The sequence below is a fragment of the Symphalangus syndactylus genome, chromosome 15 (genome assembly GCF_028878055.3).
Source record: "Symphalangus syndactylus isolate Jambi chromosome 15, NHGRI_mSymSyn1-v2.1_pri, whole genome shotgun sequence".
Taxonomy (NCBI): Eukaryota; Metazoa; Chordata; class Mammalia; order Primates; family Hylobatidae; genus Symphalangus; species Symphalangus syndactylus.
Genome location: NC_072437.2, coordinates 27,601,493 through 27,626,785, shown reverse-complemented (window position 1 = coordinate 27,626,785; position 25,293 = coordinate 27,601,493). Strand labels below are relative to the sequence as shown.

At 35.9% G+C, this 25,293-nt stretch overlaps 1 protein-coding gene across 2 annotated transcripts in view; it reads left to right on the top strand.

Annotated features, from left to right (window-relative positions):
* GPC6 (glypican 6) overlaps window positions 1-25,293 on the top strand; it is a 1,204,563-nt gene that overhangs the window by 802,650 nt on the left and 376,620 nt on the right. For both annotated transcript variants that reach the window (XM_055244176.2, XM_063618993.1), the window contains exon 4: window positions 14,622-14,787. In XM_055244176.2, the coding sequence (XP_055100151.2) occupies window positions 14,622-14,787 (166 nt within the window). The remainder of the gene's footprint in view (window positions 1-14,621; window positions 14,788-25,293) is intronic.

Genomic DNA, 25,293 nt, shown 5'->3' with positions numbered 1-25,293 from the left:
TCCCTCCCCACTCCCCCCACCCCACAACAGTCCCCGGCGTGTGATGTTCCCCTTCCTGCGTCCATGAGTTCTCATTGTTCAATTCCCACCTATGAGTGAGAACATGTGGTGTTTGGTTTTTTGTCCTTGCAATAGTTTACTGAGAATGATGTTTTCCAGTTTCATCCATGTCCCTACAAAGGACATGAACTCATCATTTTTTATGGCTGCATAGTATTCCATTTTCACTGAATTTTCACTGTGGATTGAAATAAGTCTACTAGGATTTTTCATAGGAAAATGGGATCATGGATGATATATCCTTAACATGGTCTCACTGGCTACAATTGAAATGGACAAGAGCATCATATCTGAAACATCTACAAATGGTATTAAAGTTTTCTAAAATGTTTTTGTGCCCAGTAAGTCATCAATCACATAAAATTACATCTATTGATATACTATCATGATATGCAATAAAGCATTCTCATTTAACTTCAGAATATTTTCCTTTCCACTAAAGGAGAAAAACATCAGTGCCATGGAACTCAGGGGGGTTTTTCAGGGAAAAGTTTTAGCAAAGTTGGAGGGGATGTCAGGAAAAATTTAGTCACTTCTTATATTTCATCATTCTTTTAAGTAATTACTGTAAGTAACACTGCTTTCCTCTACATCAAATATTTTATAATTTACAAATGAAACTGGTGTCATCCTTCAAAGTAAACCCCTTCTGAAACTAAAAATTATTCAAGCAAGCATGCATTATTTGGGGAAACTATATTTTATGTTGCCTTGACACAAGAAAATTAGGAACATTATTTTTGTATCAACCCTCTAGCCCGTGATTTATTTTATGAAAATGTGCTTTTGTTGGTATATTCTCCCCTCCCTCACCCATCCCCAGAACTCTTGGGAATACTGAAAATACTGAAAGTCACCACATGCCCAGTAATCCTACGTAGACTTTTATTATTTTGTTCTTGGAATATGTTTACTTAAGATAAAAATAACAGAAACATTAAATCAGTCAAGAGTCCAAGGATACTGAATTCCTCCAAGTTCCCAATATTCCACTTTGAGTTTCTTTTCCTGTTCTCCTGGCATTTGCAGCAGTGGGAGTTCCCTATGGTGTGCTGCCCACTAGCCTGTTATTCATGAAATCAGTTCTGCACTAGCTCTGTTGTACAGCCATTCATTCAAACAAATTCTCACCTGTTATTCTTCTGCTGTGGATCTTGCTCCCTGGTAACTTTGAAATCCACCATTCATTTTCATTATACCACCTCAAGCAGTGCCAGCACATGGTGATAAATATTAAATATTTTCTGAATGAACTTGACATAAATTCAGTCATAGCCATCTATTCCATTAATATTGGAAAAGAGGGAAGAAAAACATTTTTTCTTGATGCAGTGCTGTCTTTTTTTCCCCTCTCAAAGACCACCATCTTACTTTTCTTTGTCCTTTAATTTTATTATTTTTGAAGGGTAGAGACACTACTGGCCTCTTCGAAGGCTCTCTACCCAATCAGATTCTTCATTCCCATGGAAGTTTCCAAGTAATGTTCCCTTCTTTGCTAATGACAGTCCATGGCTTAATTGTCAGCCAACTGATTAGAACATTACCAAACTAGTGTATAATCTCCCTCTGATATTTCTCTTATTTTTTTTCTCCTTCTTTGAGGCTTTTCAGAAAAGGTCCATGCTGGTACTTTGCAGGGTGAAGTTGAGAATGGGCATTATTCATGGAATCTCACTGTTGCTTTGAGCCAGGAAGCCTTTCTCATAGGGCTAATCAGGAATTAGTATCACTGATGTTAATCCATATGTGTGCTAACAACTAGGTGGTCCATAAACTAGATAGCATTAATGCAACTGGCAGGAAGCCATCATTGTGCATAGAGTGGTGATTGATTAATCGATCAACTGATCAATAAACAATACTAACACAAACTTCATATTTATGTTTCGTACACCCAGAATTACCAAAAAACCACAATATGTTGTGTCTGTTCATGTTCTTGTGTGTATAGGGCATATTTTAACATTATTCACCTCTTACTGTATGCCAGCTGCTTATACTAGGTGTTTAAAGCTGTACATGTTCCTGAGAGAGTGATTGATTTGGTTTTATACTCTTGAAAATGGCACATCCCCTTACTTTAAAGGCAGATTGTGTGTATTTCAAAGCAGATCCATTAAAAGTATGTAAATATTCCTGTACAGAGGCTAGAAATTCGTAGCTTTTACCAAAGTGGATTTTCACTTCAGTGACTCATATTTAAACTCACTGCTAAAATGTTTCTTCTAAATGAAGTAATATTTAAGCTATAATTTCTAGCTGAGGAAGACAACTATTTCCTGATGAGATGCTTAGGGATCTTGTTTTACATTCTGTGTGCACATATTGAAAATTCACATTTGAGTAAAGTTAGGAATGTCAAGCACACTGCCCAAATAAAAGGCAAACCCTCATAATGGTACAGCAAGGTAAAATTTAAATGATGTGTTCGACTGGGTAAACTTATTACAAAGCTGTCTGAAATATGTATTTAACTAGTAGAAAGAACTATTTTATTCTAATGAATGAAAAATATCCATTCTTTTGTGTGCATGTGTGTATGTATATATATATATGTGTCTGTTTATAATTTAAATGCTAACTTTGGAAATACTCCAGTCTTTCAAATGATTGATAACATACATTTACTAACTCCTATGGTGGTTTTATTTATGTGTTTTTGTTTTTTGCTTTTTGTTTTTTTGTTGTTTTTGTTTCTGAGATGGAGTTTCGCTCTTGTTGCCCAGGCTGGAGTGCTATGGTGCGATCTTAGCTCACCACAACCTCTGCCTCGCAGGTTCAAGCAATTCTCCTGCCTCAGCCTCCCGAGTAGCTGGGATTACAGGCATGTGCCACCACACCTGGGTAATTTTGTATTTGTAGTGGAGATGGGGTTTCTCCATGTTGGTCAGGCTGGTCTCGAACGCCTGACCTCAGGTGATCTGCCCGGCTTGGCCTCCCAAAGGGCTAGGATTACAGGCATGAGTCACCGTGCCCAGCCTTATGTTTTAAGGAATGAAATTAAATATAGAAACTGAATCTAGGTGACACTGAATTTGTAATATACGCTGACAAGTACTAACATAGGACTGGCAGGAACAGACACAGAACTTAAATAATCTTATTTCCTATGTCTTGCTTTTGTTGTGTAAGCGTTCCACAGCATTGATGTTACTTAAACTTGGCTTTGGAAATTCTGCAGTTACAGTTATTAGATATGCAAATTATGTCTATTCTTTTTATCCCAGACTCAGAAAGTGCTGTCATTTTATGGCTTGCAAATGCTTCATAAGCCTCATGCTTTTCTGGGGAGGTTCCTAGTTAATAAGTAAATTAAATTTTTAAAAATAGGCTGAATATTTTATCACTATGGCATTATAAATATTTGTCATCCATGTAGGGAACATTTTTCCTTCAGGCTCTGATTTGCAATTCATAATTGTTTCCTGTCTTATCCTTGTTCTCTCTCAATGGTACAAGATGGAGAAAAGATAGTTTTAGAGTATAGACATTTTAATCAATATTCAAATGGAATTAGAAGGCCTCAAGGTTTTCTGTGTGTATGCATGGAAATTCATCTCCACCAACCACCATTAGCAACAGTTGAAATAATAGGTGACTTCTCAAGAGAGAAAATATTAAAATATCATTTAGGTCCTGCACATCAAGCTAATTTTGGCATCATGTAATTCAGGGTTGATATTATTTAGATCGTTTCTTTTTTGGTATAACTACATGGGTAAATACAGCCTCTCATTAGGGTTAAAGAATTGTGTCTTTAGCTCCGAAATCCCTTTACACTCAGATATGGCAGTAGGAATTCATTTGTTGGAGGAACTGTTCTTTCTCTTTTTAAACAGCTTTATCAAGATACATTTTATGTACCATAAAAGTTCACCCGTTTGTAGAGGCCAAGTTTTTAGTGTATTTACAGTGTAGCAAGCACCACTGTTCCCATAATCTAATTATGGAACATCTCTGTCACACAAAAAGAAAACTTAGGCCCATCAGCAGTCATTCTCCAGCCCCCACACCTGCTTCCATCACTCCCTTGCCCCCTCCTCTGACAACCACTAACCTACTTTCTGTCTCTATGGATTTGCCTATTCTGGACATTTTATATATAAATGGAATCATACAATATGTGGTTTGTGAGTGGCTTTTGTCATTTAGCATAATGTTTTCAAGGTTCATCCATGATGCAGTATGTATCAGAATTTTATTCCTTTTAATTGGTGAATAATATTTTGCTATATAGATATACCACATTCTGTTTACTCATTCATCAGTTGGAGAATATTTGGATTGTTTCCAGTTTGGAGGTACTATGAAGGATGCTGTAGACATTTGTGTAAAAGTTTTTGGGTGATGTATATTTTCATTTCTCTTGAGCATGTAGCTAGAAGTAGAATTGCTGGATCACATGGTAGTTTTATGTTTAATCTTTTGAGGAACTGCCAAACTGTTTTTCCAATATGGCTGTACTATTATACATCCCTATTAGCAATATATAAATGTTTCAATGTCTTCACATGTACACCCACACCGGTTATTATCTGTCTTTTTTATTATTGTCATCTTAATGCTATGAAGCAGTATCATATTTTGATTTGCATTTCCCTAATAATTAATGATGTTGAGCATGTTTTGTTTAGCCTGTTAGCCATTTGTGGATTTCACCATCTTGGCTAGTCTGGTCTTCAACTCCTGACCTTGTGGTCCACCCGCCTCAGCCTCCCAAAGTGCCTATAATTTTCAATACAGTGTTAAATAGCAGTGGTGAAAGCAAGCTTCCTTGTCCTTATCTTAGAGAGAAATCTTTCAGTCTTATATCATTGAATATGATGTTAGCTGTGAGTTTTCATAAATGCCCATTATCATGTTTAGAGAATTCCCTTCTATTCCTTTCTGTATGTTTTTATCATAAAAGTGTGGTGGATTTCATTAAATTTCTTTTCTGCATAATTCAGATGATTGTGTGTGTTTTTCCTTTGTTCTCTTACTAGACACGTATTATATTGACAGTTTCTTATGTTGAATCACCCTTAACTTTCTGGGAGAAATCTCAGTTGGTTAGTGTGTAGTATAATCATTTTTTTGAGATGAAGTCTCACTCTGTTGCTCAGGCTGGAGTGCAGTGGTGCGACCTCCACTCACTGCAACCTCCGCCTCCAGGCTCAAGCAATTCTCCTGCCTCAGCCTCCTGAGCAGCTGTACCTACAGGCACGTGCCACCACACCCAGCTAAGTGTTTTTATTTTTAGTAGAGATGGGGTTTCACCATGTTGGCCAGGCTGGTCTCAAACTCCTGACCTCAGGTGATCCTGCCGCCTCAGCCTCCCAAAATTCTGGGATTACAGGCATGAGCCACTGTACCGGGCTGTATAATCCTTTTAGTATGCTCTTGGATTCGCTTTGGTAGTGTTTTGTTAAAGACTTTTTTATCAACATATATAAGGGGTATTTGTCTATAGCAGGGGTCCCCAACCCCCGGGCCGTGGACTGTGGCCTGTTAGGAACGGGGTCACACAGCAGGAGATGAGCACCTGATGAGTGAGCCTTACCACCTGAGCTCCACCTCCTGTCAGATCAGTGGGGCAATAGATTCTTATAGGAGTGTGGACCCTATTGTGAACTGCATATGCAAGGGATCTAGGTTGTGTGCTCCTCATGATAATCTAACTAATGCTTGATGATCTGAGGTGGAACAGTTTCATCCCACAACCATTCCCCCACCCCCAACCCTGTCCATGGAAAAATTGTCTTCCATGAAACTGTTGCCAGAAAGGTTGGAGACCACTGATCTGCAGTTTTCTTTCCTTATTATGTCTTTGTCTGGCTTTGGTATCAGGTAAATGCTGGTCTCTCAGAATGAGTTAGGAAGTGTTACCTCATCTTCTGTTTTTTGGAAAAGTTTAAGAAGGATTTTTCTTCATTCTTCTTTAATGTTTGGTAGAATTTACGAGTCAAGCCATCTGGTCTAGAGTTTTTCTTTGTCCGGAGGTGTTTTATTACTGACTCCATGTCTTTACTTGTTATAGGTCTATTCATGTTTTTTATTTCTTCTTGATTCAGTCTTGGTAGGGTGTATGTTTCCAGGAATTTTTTTGTATTAAGGTTATATAATTTGTGGGTGCATATATTATATTACCACAAACTGAGTGGCTGAAAACAACAGAAATTATTTCATAGTTCAGGAGCTTGGAAATCTGAAATCAGATTGTCAGAAGCCAAGAAGTCAGAACTCAGGTTGTCAGGTGGTTCTTTCTGGATGCTTGGAGGGAATCACTGTCCCATGCTTCTCTCCCGGCTTCTGGTGGGTGGCTGCCAATAATCCTTTTTATTCCTTGCTTATCAGTGAGTTGCTCCAGTCACTGCCTCAATCTTCACATCACCTTCTTCTTTGTGTCTCTGGGTGTCCTTTTCTGTCTCTTACAGGGACAGTTTCACTGGATTTAGGGCTTATCCTAATGAAGTATGATCTTATCTAGATCCTTACTTTATTTACATTGGCAAAGACCCTATTTCCTAATAAAGTCTCATTTGTAGGCTCTGGATGGACATGAATTTTGTCAGGATGCTATTTAACCCACCACAGCATATAACTGTTCATAGCATTTTTATATAATCATCTTTATCTCTGTAAGATTGAGAGTAATGTTCCTTCTTTCACTTCTGATTTTAGTTACTTTTTCTTTTCTCTCTTTGATAGTCAGCCTAGCTGAAAATTGGTCAATTTTGTTGATCTTTTCAAAGACCAGTTGTTGGTTCTATTGACTTTCTCTGCTGTTTCTCTATTTGCTTTTTTGTTTATCTTCACTCTACTCTTTATTATTTCTTTTCTTCCACTAGCTTTGGGCTTAGTTTTTTCCTTTTTTTCTAGTTCCTTAAGGTATAAAATGAGGTTATTGATTTGAAATCTTTCTTTTCTTTTAACATGGACATTTATGGCTATAAGTTTTGGCATGTTGTGTTTTCATTTTCATTCATCTAAGTATTTTCTATTTTCCCTAGTGATTTATTCCTTAACCCGTTGTTTGTATGAAAGATATGTGGCGTAATTTTCACGTCCTTGTGAACTTTTCAGTTTTCCCTCTGTTATTGATTTCTAGCTTCATTCCTTTGTGGTCAGAGAATATACTTTGTATGATTGCAATCTTTTCAAATTTAAGACTTGAAATTTAGTAATGCTTTTTCGACTGAAATTAATCAGTCTCTTTCTTGACTAAGTGCTCTTCCGGTTGCTGTATGTTTTTATTAGATTCCAGTGTTCGAAAAGTTGATTCTGTCATGTCATTTTTTGCTAGTTTTGCTGTTTTCTTCAGTGGCGGGACTAATTCTTGGTACTGTGTCTGCCATTTGTGTGACATCATTCATCTTCCATGCTTATCTTACAGACATCTGTTACATGCCTTCCTTCAAGAACCCTCCCTGTCTACTCTGGCTTCTCAGTTCTAAGCTAGTTGTCCTTTTATGAGTTCCCTTTACATTGCATTTCCCCAAGATAATAATTATTTCCCTGAAATGACTGAACATGAACATTCTGGGCATCCCAATAATGGCACTAGGTTTCTTCTTTCATCCCATTAAATGGATGAATGAAGGTTGCACAAATGAATAAAGATGAAATAAATTTAATTTACCATGAGCTTACTACAAAGCCTATTTATAGGTTACTATTAAAGAATTAAAATCAAAAATACTTAACACAAAAGATACGTTACATGTAATTTAATCATTCTTTAGGATTATGAGGAAAATCAAAAGATCGTAATCACAAGAGTCATCTTAAATGACATATTATGACTCATTATGACTCTTATGAGTCATCATTTAATATGACTGTACATTAGAGACTGTGGAAGAAGGCATCAACTCTTGCCCAAAAGGACATTTAGAATTTATTCTAAATGAATGTTTTACTTACATTAACTTATCTATCTTTTGAGAGCAGAAGATAGATATGTTTATTTGATTATTTTGGTTATATGATTTTCATAGAAACGAGCATCTGCTAGGTGTATGTTCATTGTGTATATATATATATATATATATATATATATATATATAGAGAGAGAGAGAGAGAGACTTATTTAATATTTTAAGAAACAGTCACATGTTATATTGGCTACTATTAGGAATAGCTAATGTGAGCATCCATGCATGAATGCTCGTCCAGATATAGAAATCTTAAGTGTATTAGAGACCTGAAATGAAAGATTATTACATGGCTGAGAACGTGCTATACCTCAAATCCCATTTAGAAAACATAAGAATTACTTGCTAAAACATTTTGACATACATGGCTAGGCAGGTAGATAAGTCTCTGTCCTACCCCACAACACAGATTTATTAAGCATTCTTTATGTATTCCTTGTGTTTCAATGTATTACACTTTAGCCGTAAAAAAAAAAAAAAAAAAAAAAAAAAAAAAAAAAAAAAAAAAAAAAAAAAAAAAAAACTAGTGAGTTTCCAAATGAAGAACTCAGTGATTTTTGTTATTTTATTTACTTTTTGTTTATTTTACAAGGATCGTTGGTTATAAATTTTGCTATATTTTCAAGACTACTAGACTGTAATATCAATTACAAAATAATAATGTATGTCAATCATTATACACAAACAGAAAATTTAAAAAATAACTAAATCCAAGATGTAATGAATTCTTATCAAAATCTCACTTAGTTGTCTCACAAACTTGTGTCTGTCTTTTCAGTAGTGGGAAAATTAAATTGAAACAATTGACTGTTTTCTTTTTTCCCAACTAATATTGTAAATTCTTGGCAAAAGATTATTGTTTTCAAAATAAATTTTACTGTGTATCTTTAAGGTATATATCATGATGTTTAAGATACATGGACATAGCAAAATGGTTACTGTAGTGGAACAAGTTAATATACCCATCATCTTACACAGTCACCCATCCCCTCTCAGAGAATAGCTGTAATCTTTTTCTTTAGCAAAAGTCCTGAATACAATACACTAATGTTAACAATAGTCTTCATTTTGTACATTAGATCTTCCAAATTGTTCATCCTACATAATTGCTGCTTTTAATCCTTGACTTATATATCCCCATTTCCTGCCCCAATCCTAACCCTTGTAACCACCATTTTATTCTCTATCTCTATATAATTGACCCTTTTTCCCCAGATGCCACATATATTTGAAATCATGCAATATTTTTCTTCCTGTGTCTGGCTTTTTTCACTTAGGATAATGTCCTGTATGTCCATTCATGGTGTGGCAGATGGCAGGAACTCCTTTTTTTAAGACTCAATAATATTTTATTGTGCATATATACCAACTTCTTTATCCATTCTTCCCATGATGCACACCTGTGTTATTTTCATATCTTGGCTATTGTTTATAAAGCTGCAGTAGACATGGAAGTGCAGATATCTTTACAAGGTGGTGATTTCATTTCCTTTGGGTATATATAACCAGAAAAGGGATTACTGGACTTTATACTGGTTTTTATTTTTAGTTTCTTTAGGAACCTCCATATTGTTTTCTATAATGGCCACATCAATCCCTTTTCTCACCAACAATGTACAAGGGTTTCATTTTTCTCCACAACCTTGCCAACACTTGTTATCTTCTGCTTTTATCCTAACAGGTGTGAGATGGCATCTCATAGTGCATTTCTCTGATGACTAATGGTGTTGGGAAAATTGTCATGTTCCTGTTGGCCATTTTTGTGTCATGTTTGGAGAAATGTCTACTTAAGTCCTTGACAAAAGATTATGAACAGCATGTAAAAGTTAGGTGAGAGCTCAAATAAGTATAAAAAAGAATGTTGTCATCATCAGCTTATTCTTTGACCCAAGTTTATTTCCCAGTTTACTATGACTATCTGGAAAATTACAGCTACATTATTTAAAAAATAAACAAAAATCCACATTACCAACTAAAAAAAAATCTCAGCTTTTTATTTCTAAAGAGGGATTGTGTTCTTTATTGTTGCTAAAAGAACACATTTTTTCAGTAATTTTTTTTCTAATTTTTTTCATAAAGTTACAAATAGTCCACATAAGCACTCTAAGCTTGAGGTGTTATTCTATTTTAAATTTTAAGTATGAGTTTTTAGAACTCTTTTCTTTATTTTGGTTTTGCTAAACATATAGACTTATCTAATTTTTCAGAGTCGTATTTTTTTTAATGTTGGATGTTTTACACAAACAAGTTGGTGGATCATTTTGGATCATTGACATGTACTCAACTTAAATACTGGTATAAATATTATCCAGAGGAAACTCATGATAAACTTAAAAGTACATGATACACCCATGGAAAGGCTAAAATAGTGATAGTCACATACACTGTAAAAATTTGGATAAAACTGGAGATCTCACATATTGCTGGTAGAAATGTAAAATGTTACAAACAAGCTGGAAACAGTTTAGCAATTTCTTACAAAACGAAAGATACTCTTACCACCATGTGATCCAGCAAATGCACCCTTGGGCACTTCTTTCAGAGTAATGAAAATTTATATTTCTACAAAAACCTGTACATAAATCCGCATAGCAACTTTATTCCTAATAAGAAAGTAATGGAAACAACCAAGATATCCTTCAGTGGGTGAGTAGTTAAATAAATTCTGATACATCCAAATAATGGAATACTACTCAGCAATAAAAAGAGATGAACTATTAATATATGCAACAAGTTGGATGGACCTTGAGGGCATTATGCTCAGAAAAAAAATGTCAAGCTCAAAAGGTTACATATTGTATGGTTTTATTTATATAGAATTCTTGAAATGACAAAATTATAGAGTTGGAAAATAGATTAGTGGTTGCCAGGTGATGGGGACATTAGATGAGGTGAAGGTAGCTAAAGGGAGTTCTTTTATGGTGATAGAACAGTTCTGTATGTTGATTGTGGTGGTGGTGGTTCCACAAATGAATACATGAAATAAAATAGCATAGAACTGTGTATAGACACACACACACACACACACACAAATGAATACAGGTTCATAAACTCTAAAATCTGAATGAGGTCTACAGACTAGTTAATAGCAATGTACCAATGTCACTTTCCTCATTTTTATATTACGCAACAGCTATATAAGATGTCACTATTGAGGCAAGTTGAAGGAAGGATACACAGGAGTTTATTAAACTATTTTTGAGCTTATATTAATTTCAAAATGAAAAGATTTTTAAGGAGAATCTATTGTGCAATTATAAAACACTATGAAAAATAGAGATGTCTCCTCACACAATTGGCATTTAAAGCAACATTTTCAGAAGCTTACTTTTAAAAGTCTTCAGTTTGAAGTGATGATTGTTATTTTAATTCAAGCATGCAGTTGTGTAAGCTCAAAAGATGTGATTTGTGAACGTGAAAGCTTCAACTCTGATCCCCTGTGCTCCATTTTCTTCTTCAACTGCCCTTTATTTGACCAGGAAGGATGTCATTTCCAGAAGTACTCAGAGACCCACATTTAACTTGAACAACATTGTTCTTTCAGATTATTAAGGCTGTTCAATTTTCTCTGTTGGTTGCTACCCCGAGTTGGAGACTCTTCTGAAATGTCAGACTGAGAAAATAGTACTGGTTCCAACACAATGAATAAAACAAACGAAAAGCTTTGGAATGAATGCAATCAATAGCCTTTGAAAACAAAGTTAAAAAGCAACAATTGAATGCTAAGATGTATAAAATCATCTTGTTCTTTTTTAAATTTGAATATCAATGTGGCCAAGAAATGGGGAAGCACAATAGAGCATTTGATTCAATAACCACTTAGCAAATACTCAAGTCATCATCGTAATACCTTATATGATGTGCATGTTGTCAATAGCACAAGGTTATAAAATGCGTAGCAGTGAAAGTTATAAAAATGAATGAGACAGTCCTTGCCATCCAAGAGATCTCAAATTTGTATCCCCAATATTGGCAAATGCTCTAGGTTCTAATATCAGAACACTGAGTGAGAAGCACAGCATCATATAATACCAATGGTAAGAAAACCAAAACCCAACAGAGTCAAACGTAGAAATACCTTAGTTAGCCCAGGTGAAAATTGGGTAGTCTTTGGAGAAAAGCATCAGTCAGGAGAGAAATTGCAAGGCTGTAAAAAATAAAATCCTGTGGTAAAGGTTTGCAAGTTAGTAACCATGCCCAGTAAGCTTGCAAGATAGCAACCATGCCAATAAGGAAAATGTGTAAGAATTTTAAATTTCACATTAATATTGTCTGAGGAATGCAAAATTATTTTTCCTGTTTTTTTTGTTTGTTTGTTTTTTGTTTTGTGAATGGCTTGGGACACGTGATAAAGAAAAATTTTGAAACAGTGCTGCACAGTTATGGGTAAAACTTGGCAATATCTCCCATCCAAGTACTAACCAGGCCCAACCCTCCTTAGCTTCCAAGATCAGGTGAGATTGGGTGCATTCAGCATGGTATAGCCTTGGACAAATTTGGCTCTGTCTACAAAATAGCCTGTCTGGAGATTACGTAATGGCATTAATATATCCTTAAAAGTCAACAGACTCCTCACCTTTATACCCATTTATTGTTTCTGTTTTGTTGTTGGAAAATGAGTTTTAGAATTAATTGATAGGAAACCATTCTATGAATACCTTTATAAAGAAAGGCCAATTATATTTTACTTCATTTATTTGACTTAGAGTATTTTACTCACTGACTTTCTATTGTTGATCATGTTGATTCTATTTTATTCAAGCCAGTATTGAATTATCAGGAAAAGTAAAAATGAAAAAGATATTACTCTGGGATAAAAATTTAAAGGATATTACTTTGGCATGAAATATAAGGTAGGTTAATGGATGGGTAGAAGGATGGACAGATATGTGAAAAAGCAAATGTAGAAAAATGTAAATTGTACAGTCTAGGAAATGTGGCTGTGAACTATTAAAGTCTTTCACCTATTCTGCATGTTTGAAAACTTTCATAAAATTTTGGAAAGAAAATGCAAAAAACTCAAAAGGACAACTAGAAATTTTAGTGCCTAAATAGACAGCTTCATTTCCTAAAATAATTTTTTAGTGATTTTGTCAATATACTGGGTAAAATTAAGAAAATGTTACAGAAACCAAAGGCTTGCATTAAAAATCTCAAAATTGATTCTAGGTAAGGGATAGAATCATAGAGAAATAGCTGTAGTAATTGAAAGTATCCATTTATGTGGAAATATTTCTTGTTGTTCCATCAATATACTGGTGTTATGTTTCTTCAGCATCTGAACGTTCTTGTTACCTGTGAACTCAAGTCCACCACTCTCCAAGAGGGCCAAATGATACAAATTAGATTTTTTTCCTCAGATCTAGAATGCAAGTTACAGCAATGTACAGTTACTTGACTAAAACATCAAAGTGATATGGAACCAACCAAATGAATATGGCAACAATTTTTACATCTAGTCATGAATAAGAGTAGTTTTCTGTATTTGCTTTCTAATTTTGGTCTCCACTATCTTGTATGAGTTCATTCTCACACACCACTATAAAGGACTGCCCGAGAGTATAATTTTTTAAAGGAAAGAAATTTAACTGACGCACAGTGCAGCATGGCTGGGGAGGTCTCAAGAAATTATAATCATGGCAGAAGGGGAAGCAAACACATCCTTTTTCACAGGGTGGCAGCAAGGAGAAGTGCCAAGCAACAGGGGAGAAACCTCCTATAAAACCATCAGATCTGGTGAGAACTCACTCACTGTCACAAGAATAGCAGGATGAGAGTAACTGCCCCCATGATTCACCTCCCATGATGTGGGGATTACGGAAACTACAATTCAAGATGAGATTTGGGTGGGGACCATATCCTGTCTTAAATATTCCTTCCTCTTGAAGTCAAATTAGAATTTTTAATGAGTCTTTAAAAAGCCCTTATTGGTTTAGAATTGATTAATCGAGGAGCCCTGATTTTCTGATCCAGGGCAAATAGCATTTCATTGTCAGTGGATACGTAGCTCCTCTGAATTACTGCAAGGATTTCTTCTCACATTTAACACTGGTCCTTAAAATTTTCCATGAGTTTTCCAGAAGTGCAAAAGTTGCCGATGCCCGAAGATGGTACCTTGGCAGTTCCGTTGCTTCTAAGCAGGATTGGATCTCAGAGATCTCAGACAAGTTGATATCGATCTTTGAAGAAACATTATGTGCAAAGGAAATCTATCTGCCAACCTCCTTCAGAAACAGGGTCAAATAACCAGTTGGAAAATTTTCTAAAGGTGTCACATTAAACTTTAATAATACCTACATTTTTATGGGGCTTTTAACTTTGCAAATTGCTTTCACGTGCATTATCTCATTCCATGTTCTATGGCAATGAAACAGTGTCTAGGCTTTAGGGCTGAATTACAAAGACATCGATATGAAAATGTTGACAGGGACATGCAAAAAAGTTATTACTATGCCAAGCAGAAGAATTCAATAGGAATTGGATGGATTCAAGATCAGTAATTACAAAGGGTTAAGATTCTGCTGTACTGCTTATGGTTTATCACTGCTATTTAGTCTTTTTTTAAAAGGAGAAAATGCCTTCTTTTTTTCCTCCTCTTTCTCTTTCTTATTTTTGATTTTCTTTTTCTTTGCAATAAATCTGCAGGTCAGCCCAACCCCAGGGTGCATCCGTGCCCTCATGAAGATGCTGTACTGCCCATACTGTCGGGGGCTTCCCACTGTGAGGCCCTGCAACAACTACTGTCTCAATGTCATGAAGGGCTGCTTGGCAAATCAGGCTGACCTCGACACAGAGTGGAATCTGTTTATAGGTAAGAAGTGTTTAAATGTATCCGAGAACAGAGGCGGGACAACAGCAAGTGTTTATGGGGCTTGATGGGTGGGTCAGGAGTTACAAGAAACCAGACACAGTGGTTCACATCTGTAATCCCAGCACTTTGGGAGGCCAGTGCAGATGGATTGCTTGAGCCCAGGAGTTTGAGGCCAGCCTTGGCAACGTAGTAAGACTCCCATCTTTACAAAAAATGAAAAATAAGCTGGGCATGGTAGCACACACCTGTGGTCCCAGCTGCTTAGGAGACTGAGGTGAGGGGATTGCTTGAGCTTCGAAGGTCGAGGCTACAGTGAGCTGTGATTGCGCCACTGCACTCCAGCCTGGGTGACAAGAGTGGGACCCTGTCTCAAAAAAAAGTTATGATGACTTTTAGAGACTAGGATGATTTTTAAAACCATGTTTAGCAAATTATAAACATTATTTTACATTTTCCTTATGTTTTTACTGTATATTATATGGGACGGTCCTGTTAAAGATTGTGCAACCCAGCTATATTGAGCTAACTGTTCTCTCTGATGAAAACAAAAGTAATCTTGTTGAAGTTCCATGCACTCCCGTGAGAAAGGATGCTTTAGAAAAGAATCTTGTAAAAAAAAAGTCCACTGTACTATTTCTTTTTTATATTACCTCGACATAGCCACACATATTAGTAAACAACTCTTTCCTCGAACTCCTAGAATGAAAACAGATCAATATGTTGGCTAAAATATGCAAATTTTCTATCTCATTCTGTGGAAAAGAAGGCTTTAAGCACACAAGCATAAAACAGTCGTCTAGTCTCTAGAAGGCAGGAGGCAGGGAGGTGGGGAGAATGGAGGGAAGGTCTCTGAATCAAGGCTCTGTTCTTGGGTTGCCGAAATCATTCAAGGGGTTGCATGGCCCAAATTGCATGTTCCCAAATTGCCATCCAAGGATAAAAGGACAAATTTTATAGGCAAGCTTCTCCCAGGAAAATACACAGGCCTTGAAAGAGTAAATGTGTTTTCTCCCCCTCTGTCAAATAGCCTTCAAATAAAAGTACTTTCAGTTGCATTTACTGCAATTACACAGTGACAAGCAGAGTGGTGAAAATAGCAGTGGCATTTGTCAGCCTCTGAGGGCCTTCGTCATTTATGCAAACCTCTAAACGAGCATGCACGAATAAAGTGTTCTGACAACTAAGATTTGCGTAGGATAGAAAAAAGATGTTAGAATTCAGAGAAACTGAAGCTCACTGTACGAAGATGTGCTTAGGTTAACAGGCCTCAGCTCTGATAATGAAAGCCATTGGCTAATTCACCATTTTGCTTAGGAAGGCCAGAGGAAATGGTTTTGAGAAAAAAAAAAAAAAAAGATTTTACAGTGGACAGATTCAAATGGAAATCATCTAACAAAACCTTAGAATTATTTCAGAAAGAATAAATTGAAGTGCTGTTACCTCTCCCCACAGTGGGAGGACAAAATCTGTTTGTATGATCATGAGTTACTTTATTTGAATAATTAACAAATTTTTAAAAGTTAATCATTAAGGTATCCTTCTGACACAAAATGACGTGATTCTTTACTAAAATTTTGTTCTTTGCTAAAATTGTGGAGGGGGTATGAATTTTTAAAAATAAACTTGATCTTAGAAGATTTAGATTTTTTAGCAAAGACAGAATACCCAACTAATGCTGATAAAAAGGTACACTCATCAAGAAACCTAAAAAGATCTGCTTATTTTAAAGTCAGATTAAACCTCATAGCATCACTTGGAGTCATATAGTCACCCATATTTTTGGTTGAAATGCCCTAATTCCTAGCACAGTTCAGTTGGCTTCAGTCAGCCTGCAAGTTATTGAAGAAGATGGGCATGTGGACTTTGTTACTTAGAGCAGGACATGATTAAGAATGAAAATATAGGCTTTTTAACTTGTAAGAGCAACAGTGACTTCTTAATTGGCTTTTTGTCCTCAGTGCTTACTGGCTGTTTTAACAGAAAACAAATCTTTACGCTTTCGATCAATTGAGTTTCCTAGATACTGATTTGATGTGAAATTGAATGTCTGGAAAATCACTGGATTCAAAAACTAAAATTTGAACCCACTATGTGTTGCTGCATGTACTTTAATGAAAAGCAAGCTTGATGGTTCATCCTATATGAATGTATTTCATATCCTTTCTTCCCGTCTCTCTCTCTCTTTTTTTTTTTTTTTTTTTTTTTTGAGATGGAGTCTTGCTCTGTCACCCAGGCTGGAGTGCAATGGCACGATCTCGGCTCACTGCAAGCTCCACCTCCCGGGTTCATGCCATTCTCCTGTCTCAGCCTCAGCCTCCCGAGGAGCTGGGACTACAGGCGCCCGCCACCACGCCCGGCTAATTTTTTTGTATTTTTAGTAGAGACGGGGTTTCACCGTGTTAGCCAGGATGGTCTCGATCTCCTGACCTCGTGATCCGCCCGCTTCGGCCTCCCAAAGTGCTGGGATTGCAGGTGTGAGCCATCGTGCCCGTCCCCTCTGTCTCTTTTTTTTCTTATTAGTCCTAGATGTCGTTGAGAAAATTCTTCCAGTTTTCCTTCTTTGGGTTCTGCTGTGGCATTGAGAATTGACCACCAACATAGACTTATGGAGAAAAATGTGTTCTTGCTAATACTTGTCTGGGTGTGAAGTGTTAGTTCACAAATTTATGGCATGAATTAGTCAAATGTGCCAACTCCATTTTCCACACAGATATATCTCAGATGACAGTGTTACAGTGTTCATAAATGCAGCAGCAAAGATCAGTGAGCAAATCGGTAATCCAACAAAAATTATATATAATAGCCCCCTCTCTGGGTAGCACCTGCAGCCCATCACTTTGGGCTTCTGGCATCTCTTCATCAAAACCTTCACTCCTGTTGCTGTCAGTTGCATGTACCTTTCCTGCCAGCTACACAAATGTCCCAGTTTATACATTTTATAGATGTTTTTCTTTAATTATAATGTGCCTATCTCGAATGTTAACATTGGTAAGCAATCGACTGTCAATAAAAACAAGAGTCAAATTGGGGGCACATCCTCCCAGTCTTTACAATGCCACAAATTAATTGAAAGTGATTAGTGACTGTTTAGAGTTCAGTCGGTGTCTGGATCATGTCAAAAGAAAGTTAAGTGTTTTAAGCATTCCAGTAAAAACCGCTGTGGTATTCCAACCTCTACTGAAGTTCTGTAGTTGGGGTGTGTGTGTGTGTGTGTGTGTGTGTGTGTGTGTGTGTGTGTTCTTCGAAAAAATCAGAAGTCAATTTAGGATGCATTTTCATAGTCCTCCTCCAGGAAGTTTAACTCAGTTCCCTGCACAGAGGAATTGCTCAAAAGATTCTTATCAAGTAACTGTTATAAGAAAAAGGAACTCCATTTTTACATGAAGAACTTTCTTTGAAAACTTCCTTACAACATTGAAAAAATGCAACTAGACCTATTTTAGAGTACTTAAAAATTCTCATCAGCCTCAGGCCCACCCCTTCACTTGCTTTGTAGTAAGTAGTGTATAGGGTCCCCCAGGATAAAGCACAACCCAGATTCCACTTGCTGCATCCAAATGAATGGTGTATTACATAGCATCCCTGAGCTAGGCAGGACCAGAAGAAACAGGAGAGTGGCTTTTAGTCTATTCTCACTATTAGAAACTATCCAGTGCAGTAGGAGAAAACCCTGTTTTAAGGCATTAACAGTCTCTACTCAGGCACTTATCCCAGGTGTTGCTGTATTTTCATACACAACTTAGCCTAGCTTTTGCATGCTGCCCAAATGCAAAATGGTTTTCTTGAAAAATGTTTATGTTAAATTAAAATCTCCTAGAGGGAGAAAGAGTTCATGGGCAGAACTCGCTTCAGTAATATCCTGTGGTTATTTTGAGTGTTTGGCATTGTTATTAACGCTCCATAGATAAGAATTGTTCTATTTCACAAGAGGCCGTGTTGCAGATTACAACTAGCTCATGAACACAAAAGTCAAGGCTGAATTACATTTATATAGCTATAGTAAATCTTACATCTACTTTAAAATTGAGGATGTGTGGGACAGCCTCCTGCAAACATCTGGTACCTTCTAAGATTTTATAGACTGTGAGAACCAGAGAGAGATTTCTAAAAGATGTTGCCAATGAGGAGAGGCAAAGGTTGGCGAGACAAAGGCAGGGATTCTGTATTATTGCATACTACTTTTTATCCCTAAGTGTTAGAGAATGCTTCTAACAGCAAGTATAAAAGTGAGACCTGAGTGTTTTTGTCCCAGTTATGCAACCTAATATTTAGGCTACCCCAGTTAGCAAAGACCCTAATAATCCAACTCACTATATTGGGTAAGCTAGGCATATACATTTTTTGCCCTTAGGGAATTTAACATAGTTAAAATAATTATAACGAACTATGACAAAGTGTTAGGATAACAGAAGCATGGGATGCTAAGCCTTTACTCGGCTGGGGGACTTAGCTTAGTCTCGGGGGTTCAGAGAAGCCCTACTTTGTTAAGTGTAGAATAAAATAGCAAATAAGGTTGTATTGAATTGGTATTGTCAAACATAATTGAAGTTAAATAGCCACAGCATATATAATTGTTACACCAAAGCCCTCAGACAGTTTCAGTTTCTCATGTCACTCTCAATAGGTCTAGCATGATTTGTCAGTGGTTCTTAAATGCTCGTTTGTTTTATTTTTGACATTTTCTATGATCAAGTCTCACCTCCCCACAACTACTGACTTGAACTGATGAGATTTGTGTTATTTTTTATCAGAAAAAAAGTTGAGTTATCTTGATTTAGATGCCCTCCGAAGGACGCTATGGGGGAAGCCAGCAAAGCAGCTAGTATTTTTAAATTTAAGCCTTGGGCACTCATAGACCAGATACACCAGTGATATCAAACTTTCTGGGCTTCTTCTTTTCAAACTTGCCAATTATTAAGTTGCCAGGCAGCCCAAAGACTGAAAACTGTCATAAGAGTATCAAACATGAAACCCAAGGTGGGCACGGCATCTGTGGCAGGCCGAGACACCCTGCAGTGGGCACTATTCACTGATTCTCTCACATATTCAATACTCCAACACATGTTTACTAAGTGCCTACTGTGGACTTTGTTTTAGTTTAGGCATGGGAATGAAATAGAGAACAGATAAGGCCCCTGTTTGCTGAGAACAGTACCCAGTATATGTTCTTTGAATTGAATAATGGATCCAACTGTACAGAGAAATGGAAGGGAATATTCTAAGAGGCTGTTGTATTTTACTTTGTAAGTCTATTCTTTTAATGGAAGTATGACTAATTCAGTAATTTAAAAATCACATATCCCTGTTGTTAATGGACTCATGAGTGCAGGGATGGCAGAAACAAATCAGATAATGTACCTGATTCTTTCATTGTGACAGCTGCTATCAAGTTGTAAATTAGAGCCAGCTACAAGGAAGCTGTGTTAGGTCAGTCCAATGACTAGTGTCATGTAATAAATGGCTACTTGGTGCACAAATGACTTTCTTGGAACCTACAAGAGTTGTCAGTTCTCATGGTAATTTGTGCATTCGTAACTTTGTGTTTGGGAAAATGTTGCCCGGTAAGCCTTATTTGATATTAGAAAATAAACATTTATTGTTTCTACTGAGGAAACTCAGATTTTCTTTTATAAAATGTACAGGACTGTATTATGTTGAATTTCAGGAGATAAAATAGGCAGAAGGAACGATTTCAAGCATTTGTGTAAGATACTGTTCTTTCAAAGACCTTCTCAGGTGTAAAAGTCCATAATATAAATCTGACAAGAAACTCTTTTAGTCACAAATAATTCCATAGTAAATATGATATGACACTGGCTGATATTCCTGAAATACCATGTTACAAAAACTTCTAGAATCTAAACATAGAAAATGATTTCCTTTAAACCAAAGAAAAAGAAAAACCCATGAGCTGTATATAGAAGCAAACTTTCAAGGCTTCTTCATCTCTACTTTATGTAATACAAGAGCCTATTTAATAATACAGTCCAGAAACGCAACCCTGAAACTGAGGAACAAAAGCCAAAGCGATTATTTTAAAATCTGTTCTGTTAGCTAGAGGACTCGCATTTGCCCTTGCGCATTCCTGAAAGCACCAGGAAAGACTTTTTTAAAAAAAACAAAGAACACTGTTTTCTGTCAGGTGAAATCTAACACCATCCAACCCTCTGTCTTTCTTTTACAGTTATTGACTCAATATTTCTCATTTCTTGTGGGCATTTATCATATGTTGTGTTCTCATGTAATGCTAGCAGGATGCTTAAGCAGTACTAACTACTTGCTGAAAGAAAGAAAGAAAGAAAGAAAGAAAGAAAGAAAGAAAGAAAGAAAGAAAGAAAACAGTTGGCTGGCACCCAACAGCCTGTCGCTGGCTACATTTGCTCTCAATTACCTAAGTTTAGAAAACAGTTTACTCTGAACTTTGCATATGTGAAAGTGTTTTTATGTGATACAATAGGGTTAATGCCTTAAGGTTTGTGGCATAATGTGTGGGTATTCAGCAGATATAGAGACAGGCATTTCTTAACCTCTGAACACTTACTAATGTTGATCTTGAGGCAACAACTCAAGGGATTCACAGAAGCACAATTTCTATTTTGAATTAAGCAATTTTCCCATGCATCAAAGGAGGCAACATACATCAGACCTAAAATTGCTGGATATCATAGGCAAGTCGTCATTCTGGGGGATGTGTGTGTGGGTGTGTGTATTTCCTTTATGCCCAATTTCAACTTTTGTTCATCCATTTATTTCTAGTTCCAGTACACTCAACTTCTATGCAATTAATAATTGTAATTGTTCCATTTCTTATTTACTGATTACTGTAAATGATATTGTGTAATCGAGATTTTCAAGATGAGATTTATGGTACAAAATAATATGGCACAAAGCAGTGGTCTGAAATGAGGCATACCTATTGTGCAACTAAAATTCAATAGGAAGCAAAATATTTCATGTATAATAGGAAGTTTACTAAATATAGATATAAATATATATTAAAATATATATAATAAATAGGAAGTTTACTAAAGTACGTCTTACGCCTTATCAAGCTTTTTAATTTCTATGAGAACCAACAACAGAAGAATTTAGTTGACTAAGAGAAACCAGAGCACATTAAAACTATTCAGGGTAGTTAGAGAATTTGCCTTTGAATTTGGAATTTTGCATTTTTGATTTTAGTTTACTCTTCAATGTATTTTCTATAGGTAGTTTAATCTATTTATATATAAAACGTACTTGTTTTTAGTAATTGACATTTGACTTTAATAACATGTTACAATTTTCACTGTCATGTTTTCAAGTTCAAGCTATGACACAGGTGCCTGACTTTTGTCATGCCAAAAGAAAATATTTGATGATTCTTTACAGTGGAATTAAATCTATTCCAAAAGGCCCAGAAACTCAGGCAAAAATCTTAACACTCCGCACATTAGCCCAATGACATTCTTAGCTATTCCAATTTTAGGAGATAAAAGGAACATGTGATAGAAGAAATTATTGCGATGTAGAACTAGAAAATAAGGAACATAGAGCTAAGTAACTGGATAGTTAAAGAAAACATCAAACAACATAGCTATTCACAAATAGCAAAGTTGTAACAAGTCCCACGGCCACCATAACCAGAGTCCTTCATGTGGTGACCAGTATAATAGAATAAAGGAAGGCGGTTTACCTCCTGAGGCATTTAGATGACTTTAAAAGTCTCAAGATTAGCAGCTAAAGTGAAAAGCCTTATTTTAACCCAAATAATAAATTAACACATCTTTGTGCAATGTGGCAACATTTTATTAAAATATTTTAATTATAGAAGTGTTAAATGATGGCACTTAGACTTCTTTTCCGACAAACATAGTATTTACTTTGAATATGTGTGTGTGGATATTTCGATTGTTGTAAAACATCCTTTAATTCATAGTTATCTCAAAAGTAGAACTGTTAATCATGTCTTTATATTTGAGTCATTTTTGAAATGAGTTTTCTTTTTCCTCAGGGTTGTTTCTTTAACAATTATAAAAGAGACTGCTGTAATCTCTTCATCTGGCTGTCTTTGTGACTTGTTTATTGTGAAAAACTCTCTAAGGAACCAGGGGTGGAAACCAGGTTAGAAGAGACGGCCTCAGTGACTTATTTTAGTGGTTAAATAGATCTTTTCCTTTTGTTACTCTAAAGAGGGAGTGGGTATAAGTATTAATGGAAGTAATTTAAGCTTTTGGGAACCTTCATGGTATATGAAAACTTGTGGTTGTAACTCATTTAAAAATATTGTGTCCATAGATACTTGGTCAGATAGCCAGGAGAGAATTTAAATTAAAATAGAGCATGAAATATGCCTTTTCCTTCAAATAACAGCTTATATATAAATCCCACATGAAAAAGATATGTCCTCGATTTTTTTCTTTGCATAGATTTAAATAATTTGCTACGCTGAGAATTTCCTTTATTATAACCTCTGAAGAAGTGAAAATTAGAAAGAGAAATGAAAAGTAAGTAGTTGAATATATGGCATTACCCCAAGCAGGGATATATCTGTATGTATCACATTTTTATTCTTTAAGAGGCAGGAATCTTCTAGAAAGATAACACTGATAATTAGAAGCCAAATAAGGCTGTCAATATTCACCACTAAAATCTCAATGCTAGGGAAATTAGCTGATTTGAAAAAAGGCCTAATAATTCTCCTGGGTGAAATGAATAAATCAGCAGATATGAGAAAGTTTTGGAATTAACAATGGCTATCCATTTGGTCACCAGAGCTGATACAGTTTTCAGACTGAATGAATCCCCGCAGTGACCCTCTCCTACCTCAGTGCTACATTTATCTTTCAGATTGTTTCACACCAGCTTGAAGAGATTAGTTATCTCATAGGAAGCAAAATCTCTCTTTTCTACCTGAGTTCATTGACTTCGAGAGGAAGGTATTCTCAAAATCCACCACAATTGTTCAACTAAACAGCTCTTTGTAGCCCTTGGTATTATCACTGGTACATGTGTATCCTGCTTCTTTAAATTCAGTGCCTTTAGTTATTGTTAGATCAGTTTGGTCGTCAAAGTAGTTGAGTGGTCCAAACTCTTCTGAGTTGAACATACATAGAAATGTATTCCATAGTCCAAAGCCTACAGGTGTGACCCAACCAAACAAGAGAACTAAAATCATCAATAGTCCTAAGAGGACTTCAGGAATAATTTTGCAATTATTACAGAGCACTTGGAGGATGAGGATCAGGCATAGGAGCTTACTTATAAAAGGCCTCTGCACTAAATGAAACACATATGTCCATTCATTAGCCAGCCTTGCAGTATTTTTCAATTAAATCCCTGTGGCTGAATTTAAAATGTTCGGCAAGTTCTTGGTGACCCAGTTTAACATGTGCCTAATACCACACTTTATTAATTAACGATCCAGATATGCACTTCCCGAGTTTGTCCCGGAGAAAATGTTTAAATGTGTCTTGCTACTCACTTGCAACCATAATATCTAAATTATAAAATTAAGCAAGAGTTATAAGAAATTCTATTCTTCTATTTCTATGGTTCTAGATCTCATTAGAAGAACATTATATAAATTAAAAAAATACCTAATAGTATTTATTGAGCACTTACTTTATACCAGACAATATTGTGATTACTTTAAACTTTTAATCCTAAAACAACCTTATTAAGTAGTTAATACTATGATCTCCATTTTACAGATGGGAAAACTGAAAACAGAGAATTTCAGTGACCTGTTCAAGGTCATACAACTTGTAAGTTGCAGTTCCAGGTTTTGGCTTCAGTACCTGGGTTATTAACCACTGTACCAATTAACTCCTACCGAGCATTTAGGAAGTAACTGTTAATCTGTGACTACAAGGATTGATAAGCTATATCGGAAGAAATCGAGAATCTGATATTGCCAGCACTGTCTAATAGAATTTTCTGTGATGATGGAAATGTTCTATGTCTGTGCTACCAGCATAGCAGCCACTAGCCACATGTGGTGGTTGAACGCTTGACATATGTCTAGTAAGACTGATCAACTCAATTTTTCATTTTATTTAATTTTAATTAATGTAAATGTAGTTGCATGTGGCTGTTGAGCACTTACAATGTGGCTAGTGTGCCTTAGAAACTAAATTTTTTATTTACTTATTTTTTCCAGTTTTATTGAGGTAGAAATAAATGACAAATAAAATTTGTATATATTTAAGGCGTACAATGTGATGAGTTGATATACATATACATTGTGAAGTAATTACCACAATCAAGCTATTTTAATTAAATTTCAATCACTATATGTAGCTACTGGCTACTCTATTGGACAGGCAGGCTTAGACCATTAAAACATCTATAATTTGCTTCACACGGCTCAACCTCTGAATATGTTTCATTTTCCTAAAAAAATTGCACTGGATGGTTTCTTTTTGCTTAGATCTAAACTAGGTACATACATGGTAACCACACCAAAAATAAAAACCACATAACCTGGACCTTTGAGATCTGAGAAATTATCATTTTCCAAAGAGA